Source organism: Etheostoma spectabile, chromosome 24 (assembly GCF_008692095.1).
Source record: "Etheostoma spectabile isolate EspeVRDwgs_2016 chromosome 24, UIUC_Espe_1.0, whole genome shotgun sequence".
Classification (NCBI taxonomy): domain Eukaryota; kingdom Metazoa; phylum Chordata; class Actinopteri; order Perciformes; family Percidae; genus Etheostoma; species Etheostoma spectabile.
In genome coordinates, this window is record NC_045756.1 from 12,361,300 (window position 1) to 12,372,596 (window position 11,297).

The 11,297-nt window shown below is 42.0% G+C and overlaps 1 protein-coding gene across 1 annotated transcript in view; it reads left to right on the forward strand.

The window, feature by feature from the left end:
- spega (striated muscle enriched protein kinase a) overlaps positions 1-11,297 on the forward strand; it is a 49,153-nt gene that overhangs the window by 27,016 nt on the left and 10,840 nt on the right. Inside the window, 24 exon segments of the mRNA XM_032505953.1 lie at positions 1,253-1,416; positions 1,914-2,002; positions 2,131-2,306; positions 2,623-2,809; positions 3,001-3,074; positions 3,828-3,986; positions 4,103-4,292; positions 4,545-4,774; positions 4,861-4,980; positions 5,079-5,183; positions 5,837-6,043; positions 6,137-6,260; positions 6,903-7,075; positions 7,431-7,543; positions 7,676-7,844; positions 8,314-8,413; positions 9,238-9,438; positions 9,903-9,960; positions 10,042-10,119; positions 10,244-10,416; positions 10,552-10,578; positions 10,682-10,834; positions 10,950-10,992; positions 11,088-11,153. Coding sequence (XP_032361844.1) covers positions 1,253-1,416; positions 1,914-2,002; positions 2,131-2,306; positions 2,623-2,809; positions 3,001-3,074; positions 3,828-3,986; positions 4,103-4,292; positions 4,545-4,774; positions 4,861-4,980; positions 5,079-5,183; positions 5,837-6,043; positions 6,137-6,260; positions 6,903-7,075; positions 7,431-7,543; positions 7,676-7,844; positions 8,314-8,413; positions 9,238-9,438; positions 9,903-9,960; positions 10,042-10,119; positions 10,244-10,416; positions 10,552-10,578; positions 10,682-10,834; positions 10,950-10,992; positions 11,088-11,153 — 3,179 coding nt within the window.

The window sequence follows — 11,297 nt, forward strand, 5'->3', positions numbered from 1 at the left end:
TTAGTTATTTCGTATTGTACCTGTTGAATGTCAGCAGGATGACAGTTCATTGAGAATACTACTCGGATCAGAGAGCTGATCACAAGTTGTGTTGTTCTGGAGAATTCGACATTACATTTGAAATCGGTTATAATTGCCAGTCCGTCTGTTCTCACTAGGTTTATTGTATTTTTGCCTTTTTGAATGTAGCGCGTGCATCATTCATTGTTATCCTAACCTATCTAAGCTGTCACAAATTGTGTTTTTCTGGAAGGAATCGCTTAATTTGAATGTTTAATTGCCGTCAGTCTGTTCTCACATAGGTTTATATGTATTTTCTTGCATCTGTGCATGTGGACAGGCCTGTCTTCATCCATTCTGCTGTGGTTTTCTCCTCAGAAGAGGACATGTCTTAATTCAAAGATGTTATTCATTTTCAGTTGTTACAGTGTTATCTGCTCATGCCAGATGTCAGAGGTTTTAGTTTAGAGAAAGTGAAAAGCACAAGAAATGAAACCGACAAGGCAAAAAGAGAAAGACAGAGGACTCTAAGGAGAGGTGCTGTAGGGTGGCAGCGTTTTGTATTTCTCTATCCAGCTGTGAATTAATTCTGACTTTAGTAGAGGCTGCCAGGAGTCCAGACACAGTGTCTGCTCTGGAATGCCATGGGAATAAGCGAATGATTGGGTCAGGAATTAAGGGATTAATTCATTTTCTGTTCAGTTACGGTTACTTCAGAGAGGCCTCTACTGGTGTGTGTGTGTGTGTGTGTGTGTGTGTGTGTGTGTGTGTGGTGTGTGTGTGTGTGTGTGTGTGTGTGTGCGTGGGCTGTGTGTGTGGTGTGTTTTGTGTGTGTGTGTGTGGCTTGAGTGTATGTGTGTGCTGTGTGTCGCGCACAGGGGTGCATCGTGTGTGTGTGCGTTGTGTGTGGGGTGTGTGTGTCGGGTACCTTGTGGTCTCTGTTAATTCCACCTCTCTTATAGTCTTGTTGCCAACTGCTCATCTTGGCAAAGACAGGCATCTCCAGAAAAGCAAAGACCAAACATTAGAGCCCTGACAGATTGTTCCTGTCTAAAGGTTTAACGGGCTGCCCTTGTGCCATGTTAACCATATTTAAAAGAAATTTGCACTTAATTACCCAAACTAAGAGGTGTGCAAATCAGAATTGACTTTTTCACGGACACAGAAGTAAAGGTGAATTAGATGAAGCTGGTGTTTGCTTGAAAGTCTGTTATACTTATGGCAAGTATCGCTCTCCTTTTTTTTCTTCCAGAGCCAACCCACATGCAATGTGGGAAACCAGCCAGGGCCTTTGAAGTCAGTAGTCCGACCCAGCCAGATGAGGAGTACCTGAGCCCGCAGGAGGAGGCGATGGAGCTCGGGGACTCACCTGCTCCGAGTAAAAGAGTCCACTTCAAAGAACCTCCCTCATTTCAGGTAGGAGAGTCTCAGAAGCAAAACGTAGATTTAGTTTTTCAAATCTTTTCTTTAGTACTGACTGTGTCAACATCATGGATACCGGGTTGCCACAAAACTGTGCTCCTTTTCCCGGTACCAACCCAAAGCAGCACGCTACATCTAACTCCTTCATCACACCATTGGGTGAAAGAGAGGAAGAGGTGGATAAATGAACCCCTTTTGGGCACTGTTATGATATAATGTCAGTTAAAGGACAATTTAATCAACTGACTGAAACTCATTTTAGAAATTCACGCCTGAAAATTGCAGGAAAATTATCATAAACATATGGATAGATGGATGGATGGCCTATTTGCTCGAAAAGTGACTCAAACACTTTCAATTCTGTTCAGATTCAGTTCTGATGATTGATAAATAGACTTATTGTTTCAGCTCTAAATAAAATTTTGGTCTGCTAGTCTGACAGGGAACATCACCAAGCCTTAATACATAAGTATATTGTGATCCTTTGAAAGGTGGCACCATGGGACCAGGAGGTAACTCAAGGTCAAGATGTTGTCATCTCAGCAAAGGTGGAAGGGCAGCCCAAACCCATGATTTACTGGTAAGACATCTTTCCTAAAAGCTTCATTGCAGACAAAAATCTTCGTAGATACCTGAATCTGTTGTCTCAACCAAGGTCACTTACTGTTACCCTGTCACCACTGTGACGGCCACTTTATATCGACCCAGGTTGAAGGACAGAGTCACGGTGAAGACAGCGGGGCGCTTTGCTGTGCAAGAAACAGACGACGGCACCAGTGAAATGAAAATCAGCTCAGCTCAGTGGTCAGACGCAGGGCTTTACACCTGCAAGATCACCAACAAGTACGGATCCAAGCAAGTGGAGTGCAGAGTGGTGGTCAGAGGTGGGTAGTGATGAATGAAATGGATCTTGTCTAGTTTAATTTAGTCTCACATTTCTAGTCATAGTCTAGCTAGTTGTTGGATTTACCCTGCAGAGATCTGAGGAGCAGTTAACCATAGCCCTCAGAAATCCACCGGAGTTTAAAATTCCAACTCAAAGAAAGAGAAAGGTAACAGACATCCATCCGAAGAGAAAGACATCCAGCGGAAGGGAGCAATCCCAGAAGTGGAACGTTGTGGATATAGACTACATTTAATATTGTTGCAACAAATATCTTGTAATATGTTCTTTGTTGCTTCTGACTATGTTTGTATCAGAGCCTGCAGCACAAACAGCACTGGAAATCACCAGGCAGGAAAAGGATGTGGCAGTGAGGGCTGGAGAGTCGGCCATGTTCGAGTGTCACATTACGGGACCTCCAGACGTCGATGTGGACTGGCTCTCGAATGGGAAGCTGATCCAGCCAGCGCTGCTCAACTGCAAAATGCACTTTGATGGCAAGAGGTGTGTTGTAAAATATCTTTCGGTGATGTTTACAATACATGTTTAACTCTCTTCTTCTTTATTTTGTTAGTTAGAATTCTAATTGTAAGAAATTGTAAATAAAATTTCGTAGAATGTCTGTAAAGTTGTATCCGGACCGTAACAGTAATTGTTGGATTTTTTTTACAAGGCTGTTTGGTGTAATCTTACAGGTGCCGACTGCTGCTAAATTCAGTACACGAGGATGATAGTGGAACGTACACTTGCAAGCTGAGCACTGCCAAAGGTGAACTACAAACACTGTTATCCCTGTTTAGGAAAAGTTGGATATATATATATATATATATATATATTGGATGTATATTCATATCTGCTCATATCTCTGCTAATAAGGTTATGGTTGTGTTTCTTTTAGTCTGTTGGTTTGTCTTGAAGATATGTCTACAGATTTCAATATGTGGGGAAAAATTAGGCTAAGTAATCTGGAATCTGTAACACCACTGTGAATGACCACCAGAATTGGAGGGAATTTTCCTGTATTCCTTGGTTCGAAACAAATCTAGGAATATAGGCTGCATCCGTTTCTATCTTTTCTGCCTTTTGACAATTTACCAGTCTTTACAAATTTCAATTCCAAACTTCACTTGATTTGAGACACAACATATATTGAATATTAAAGTTACATTCAATTCATTGCCAAATTAATTGATACAATGCTAATGCTATCAGCGCCACAAAACTCTCTCTCTTTTTCCCAGTATGGCCATGTTTACAAAACGGTGTCGTCCGGCAACTTTTGCTCGCAGAAGCTCCGGTGATGCGTTTTACGTCATCGCTGAAAAAAGAACAGCGCCAATGATCAGACAGTGTTGTTATTACTTAGAATTCCTTATGGGGGCGACAGAAACTACACACAATAGCTTTAAAGCTAAAAGTACAAGGAGTGATTTAAAAAATATATAAATAAAGGACACATTAAGGATGCTTAAAAATGCCTCGGAAAGACTTGTTGCTAAGGAACGTGTCATTGCATTTACAGAGGAGTTGACCTCAAACGCAAACCTTGTGGTGACCCCATCCAAGGAGCCTCTGTTCACCCGTAAGCTGGACATCCTGGAAGTCATCGAAGGGCGCACTGCCCGGTTTGACTGTAAGGTGAGCGGATCACCTGCTCCTCGAGTCACATGGATGCATTTTGGTAAGAATCTCCAGTGTTGGGTCTGATAATTGATATGTGTGGGTTTCCAGATAACTAACAGCTGTGAACTCTTCAGGGGAAAGGCCTTGTCTGATTTATGCTTCCTACGCTTTCAGACACAAGAGTTGAGGAGAGCGATAACGTTCGCATCCTTCAAGAGGGGGGTCGTCACTCACTTGTCATCACCCATGTTAGCAGCGACACAGAAGGCTTCTACACAGCAGTCGCTCAAAACATTCATGGAAAGTCTGAATGCACCGCTGAGCTCTACATGCAAGAACCTCGCGCTGCCATCTCGTCTCACATGTAAGAGAAGTCATTCATATGGAGAACATCTCTGTGAGCCTTTGTGTCATTTTAAGGCTTTGAAAGGGGGGAGTAAAACCAAGCTGTCAGTATAAAAGTCAGAGGAGCCATTTTTGTTTTCAAGTTCAAAGAAAAATGCTTCAGGAGGAAGGAAATATTTCTAAAGAAGTGAAGGCCCATGTCTAAAATGAAATAAACCCCTCAATTCTTCAATGTACATTTTTAGATTCTTTAAATCTCTCCTTCCTCCAGGGCCAAGTTGGAGAAGATGCCATCCATCCCTGAGGAGCCTGAGGTGCTGGAGAGTGAGGTGGAAAAGAGGACCATGCCAGACTTTGTCAAACCTCTGGCGGATGTGGATGTGATTGAAGGCAAAGAGGCGCTGCTGAAATGCAAGGTGGCGGGCCTGCCCTACCCAACCATCACCTGGTACCACAACAGCAAGCGCATCGAGAGCAGCGAAGCACGCAAAATGACCCAGTGTAAGCAAAGAACCAAATTACAAACCGAGCGAAGCCAGTTTTGGGGGAGCAATAGTAAATGCGAAAGTTGTGTGTGTGTTCTTCAGACAGGGATGTCCACAGTATGGTCATTCGGAGCGCTTGTCACGCTCATGGGGGCGTCTACAAGGCCGTCATCTCCAATAAATTGGGCAAAGCAGCCTGCTATGCACATCTCTACGTCACAGGTACGGATGGAGGCTTAATGTTTGAGTTGAGAGAATGCAACATTTCCAATACGATATGTATTTATAATGTATATATTTGTGTATTTATTTTAAATCAGATATTGTTCCTGAACCCCCTGATGGTCCTCCAGTGATAGAGGCCATCACAGGGAAAACTATAAGCCTCAGCTGGAAAAGACCAAAGAGGGTTGACCCTTCATTTGGTAGGTTCATTAGGGATTTTTTTTAGGCCTAAAATATTGCACAATTTCTTTCATGACATTTTTTTTGTTGTTGCAATCTTGAGAAATTCTTTCACAAAAAAAAGCTAAAATTGAATTAAACCGTCATTAAACCCTTTTTGGGTAAGCTATTTATAGCATGTGTGTCCTATATGTTTGCTGTTTTTCATTCTGAGATTTTTAAGCCTCTTTTGGATTTTACACATATGCACAGATCTAAAAAAAATACATTCATTCTGCACCTTAAGGCTTTAGTGCATAACATTTTGAATTCATTCATTCTAGTATGAACGTACGTAACATTGCCAAATGAGTTGCTACAAAACTAATGAAGACTCCACAAATCAGCCCCACAAAACTCTCTCTGTATTTGTCAGTATGTGCAGAAAATTGAAAATCGAGCAAACATCATGACCTCTTAATCCTCAGTTTCTTCCTTGGCTACAAGCAACTGCTTAGAGGAGGGGTGGGGACGGGGGTGGGGACGGGTGCGCGATCACAAAAGGCTTGACAGTTTTCTTGTCATACTTAGAATTCCTCATGGGCAAAACAGAAACTACGCACATTAGCTTTAATTACCTCACCATGTGTTTTATCGTCCAGATTAAGTAACCAAACACCCTATGTGTGTGCAGACGCCGACTCCTTGCTATACGTGGTCCAGCAGCAGCCTCTGGGCTCCATCCAGTGGTCTGTTGTGGCGTCTAACCTGAGGGAGACCAAGTACACCGTGACCTCCCTGTCCAAAGGAGTTCGCTACGCTTTCAGAATCCTGACATCCACCGGGAAGACTTTAAGCAAACCGTCACCCTCTACTGACCTGGTCCAGCTGCTGGACAGGGGTAACGAAGCTGAAGATGTTGCCAGCACTGGTTTAAAAAAAGTACATTCTATTTAGTTTATTTGATTTCTTTTAAAATCTTTTACCCGTGTAGGACCCTATTTGAGGAAGGCACCAGTCATTCTGGACAAACCTGACATTATTTATGTGGTTGAGAACCAACCTGCGAGCATCACCATCACGCTGAACCACGTGCACGCAGTTGTCACCTGGAAAAGGTTAGTTCCTCTATCTCTAGTGGCACATTTCAGGTGTGTATGTAAAGCATAGTGTGCAGAGAGGTTTTTTTATGTGCAAAAATAACACAAGCAGTAATACACCAGTCTGCAAGATTGCAAATACTGTAGGGATGTGCACGCGCCGTTGCTGAATTGATGAGTTTGTAATCTTTGTGTAAATACTGGGACAGTGATTGATTTTTTGACAAGTGCAGGAAACTCATTTCAAACAGAAACCATATAAAAAGTCCCGCAGGAGCCACAGCACGTGCTGAGTTTCATCCTATTTTTATTCTCATCTGGGACTGTATTATAAATTGGGATATAACGTGTGTGACAGGCTTATCCTAAGCTCTGCAGATACAAATTTAAAATGGCAGGATTGTAGATCCAGAGGACCAGGACTGAGAAGCACTGCCGTGCAGTGGTTCACAATGCTTTGATTAAATTGAGCATTGATGGCCCAGCACATTTTCTCTGCGGAGCTTTGCAATTTCTTGAAAGAAAGCTTTTTTCTCTTTGCTACCTGCTGCTAAAGGAGATCCTTGCATACAGATGTGGACAAATGTGGTGTAAAAAGGCTCAGGTCTTGATTGCCAGACTACAGCTCTAACTGTGGTACATTGCCACTGTCTTCCCCAGGAGGGGGGTGGTGTTGGTCAACAGACCGGGGATGTATGAGATGAGCATGCCAGATGACGATCAACACACCCTGAAGCTTCAGCGGGTCAGGAGTGCAGACATCGGTCAGCTGATGGTCACGGCCAGCAACCAGTTTGGCAGCGACCTCTGCACGCCTCAGCTGGCTATGGCAGGTCAGTTTAGTCCAGGCACAACACCACATGATAAATTTAGCTTTTCACTTTGAATCCAAATGTCTTACTACTTACTCTTGGCAGCAGTTAATGCCCACAAAGGGAAGCGGTGTACAATTTAAGTTGAGCTTTAGCTATTTTTGAAGTAAAGGATCATGAATTTAAATTATAGCTTCTTTAAAAATGACTTTGAAGTAAAGACCGGTGCCTCCTACCTCTTCATTGTTGGAATTAAGAAATACAAAGATGTCAGCATCCTCAGGAGTCTTTTGTATCTATTTAAAATTATTATTGTTGTAAAAAAATATATATTTAAATGAGAAAATGAGTGATTTTTTCACTTATTCTTTTCTAGTGCCTCCTAAATTTGAAACCATCATGGAGGATGTGGATGTGCACATTGGTGAGACGTCCCGTCTGGCTGTTGTGGTTGAAGGGAAACCAGACCCAGATATTCTGTGGTATAAGGTAAAATTGTATATCAGAAGAGTCTTTCCTTTTGTATTCATTTTTTAAAGGGGTTGCAGCATAACAGCCAGAAATTAGCAGACTTATTAGTGTAATGTGACACCATATTAACAGTTGAGTGGCCTGTTGCAGGATGATGTGCTTCTCTCTGAGAGCAGCCACTTCACGTTTGTGTACGACGACCCAGAATATTCCCTTGTTGTCCTCAACGCCCGCCCCGAACACTCCGGTGTGTACACCTGCACTGCAAAGAACCTGGCCGGCTCCAACTCCTGCAAAGCTGAACTCACAGTCCATACAGGTCAGCAGTCCAACAACACTGTCTGCACAAACATACACATGCCAAACTTTCAAGTAAAAAGGATCATAATTCCGTGAAAGTCAGAATGAAGAAAGATATGAGGAGGTTGCATCTTTTGATGATACATTCTCAATCAGTTTTTATGTTGGGAATCATTTAAATGGTGATATAATGAAAAGTCTCTTCCAAAAAAGTACTACAGGCTTTTCCTTCCACTTGCTATCAATCTTTACCATTTAGTTTAAATTATATCCATCTTCTGATGCAGCTCACACCAATATAAGCTGGTTCCTGTTGAAAATTATACCTCTAAATCTACACCATATGGGCGAGACCACCAGGTGTTTAGAGACTACAATATGAAACCATCTGTCACTAAGCTGGCACACATGTACAGCCATACACACACACACACACACACACACACACACAAACACACGTAAAAATGTCTTCTTGGTGCTCCCTGCAGAGCGGAAAGAAGCAGCAGAGCCAATGGAGGATGAAGGAACCATTCTGAGGAAAATGAGGCGTTTGACGGATTACTATGATATCCACAAAGAGATAGGGAGGTGAGTGTGTGCGTGTGTGTGTATGTGTGTGTGAGACTGACCGCACACTCATTCTGTCTCGCATCCCTTCACATGCAGCTAGTACATCAGTGTTTAATGGCTGTTGGAGCGCTGAGGGTCAGGGCTGTTGGAGGGCAGGCAGTCTCACCTGCTTAACAACAGTAGACAGAGACAAAAGAGATGAGTCACCAGCCTGAGTGGAGTGAATACATTAGCTGACAGAGGATTTGTTTTGGTCTGACTTGGTTGAGACGGGCATTTACTGTGAATTGTAAAGCAATTGGAACAGGCAGATGGGAAAATCTGTTTTCCAACAGACAATGTGTTTTGGTTGTTAAATAGAGCAGCAAACTTAAATGGAATACAGATTTCTTCTCCCAAACGCCTCACAAAAAACATTCACGGAGATTGAAAGTTACTTATACAATGGCCATGTGTCCATTTTTGTCTCTCCATTCTCCTGTAGTAGAGCTACCTCTTGCAAATAAGAATTTATTTTTTTATTGTAGTGAAAAGGGCAAAACTATCAGGAATTAAAACGTCTCTGTCCCTATTTTTGGAATTCATTTTAGAGCTATTTTTATTCTTAATTTATTTGTATTATTTATTTTGTAAACTCTGCCATGCTCTAATATTGTGGAAAAAAATGAATACGTTCTTTTTATATAATTTTTGAATATCTCGTGAAGTATGAAACTAAAGAATTCAACGTCAATTTGTAATTTCTTCATTGACTGTGGCACTACAAATTTTTGTCTTTTTCTTGTAGGACTGTTTAATAGAATAATAACTTACATACAACATGTTGCCGCTGTTTGATGCAGGGGCACTTTCTCCTATGTGAAGAGGGTGATTCAGAAAAAGGGAAAGGCCGAGTTTGCTGCTAAGTTCATTTCTGCGGGAGGAAGGAGGAAAGCCTTGGCCCTCAGAGAGATGGAGCTGCTGTCTGAGCTGGACAACGAGAGGATTCTCTATTTCCATGATGCCTTTGAGAAGAAGAGTGTGGTAGTGCTCATCACAGAGTTGTATCCTTTCAGTGTACTGCTATGATAGGAAATGTACTTTAATATGCATTTATCATGCGGTTTCTGCAATGACCTATATTATCCTGCAACAACAGACTAAGTTTGTTTAGATCTTGTTGCTAAGACGATACAAGGCCAAACATGTTCATATCTTTAAGTCAAAAAGGCACAACCTTTACATTTTTATCTGCTTCATTGCTGAACAAATCTGCTCTTAAATGCACCTCAAGGACACGGAAGATCCAAAGCATTAATCCTGATGTCTTCTGCGGTCCCCTGGAGGCATGAATGAAGCTCAGCACAGCTTTTTTCTCTCTGACTCATTGCCGATGAGTGGAATTAGCAAGAGATAGGAGTGGGAGTTTTGCTCATTTATAATTCATTTCTCATGCACCTACCACTTGGACTGTGCCGTTAATTCACAGCCCTGTTTTTTTTTTTTTTTCCTTAACTGTTGTGTGAAGATGTCACGAGGACATGCTGGAAAGAATGGCAAAAAAAACAACAGTCAAGGAACTGGAGGTTTGTGTGCTTCTGCTGACTGCACTGCGCTATCATTATATAACATGACTGCTACGTTCATTCCCTTATGTTTCTCTACAGATCCGCTGTAGTGTTCAGCAGGTTTTGGAAGGTCTTCGTTATCTTCACCAAAAAAACATAGCTCACCTTGACATAAAGGTATCGGTCCATCCCACCTCTGGTGCTGCATCAAATGTATTTGATCATCGTTGTTTACAAGATTGTCATACTCTTTATGTACCTAACACTGTTGTGTTTGTGTTTGTGTACGCCCCCTCTCTAGCCAGAAAATATCTTAATGGCAAGCCCTGGGAGTGACCAGATCCGCATTTGTGACTTTGGTAATGCCATGAAATTGGATACTTCTGAGGAGTGCTACTGCAAATACGGCACGCCAGAATTTGTTGCACCAGAGATTGTTAACCAAACTCCCGTCTCCACGGCAACAGACATATGGTGAGCCACCTGTTCTCAGAGAAGTGACTACACCCTGCAGGCGCTACCTTGTTCTCTGCAACAAAGTTTTTTACTCTGCTTTTTAAGTTGTTTCCAAATATCCACTTGTCATTCATCTGCCCTGCTCTCCTACAGGCCTGCTGGTGTCATCACGTACCTCTGGTATGCTATATAGATTAGTTACTACTTTTTATAGTTTAAATAAAATGGATCAATAGCAGAAATCTTTCGTTTGTTGATAAGGTTTTTTTTTCTTTCATTTTAGCCTGACTGGTGTGTCTCCCTTTGCTGGTGAAAATGACAGAGCTACTGCCTTAAACATCCGTAACTACAATGTGGCGTTTGAAGAGGGCATGTTCACTGACCTCTGCAAAGAAGCAAAGGGATTTGTCATCAAGCTTTTGGTAGCGGACCGACTGTAAGCCTCTTGATGATTATTTTACCATAAACATATGTAAATATAAATAATGTTGTCTAAACAGTAGCAAACCCCTTCTTCATATTCCTGCATGTGCATTGCTTCTCTCTTCTAGGAGGCCCAGTGCCATTGAGTGCCTTCGTCATCCGTGGTTCAAGGTAAGTTATCATTTAGGAAAGCCATCACCCATCCTCCAAGTATTTCAATGTGTTATAGAATTTGAATTTATATCTCCACTCTTTTTGTCTTGCAGTCACCAACGAACAAGAGCATCAGCACAGCCATGCTAAAGCAAGTTTTGTCTAGAAGGCGATGGCAGGTAATTCACAGGATATGCAATTAATGTGTGGAAATAAAAGACTAAGACACCAAGGGCTGATCCCACATTTCTCAGACATACTTTGGAATGGTCCCACATTTACCATACTCATGGTACTACTTAAAATAGATTAGACATAGTCCA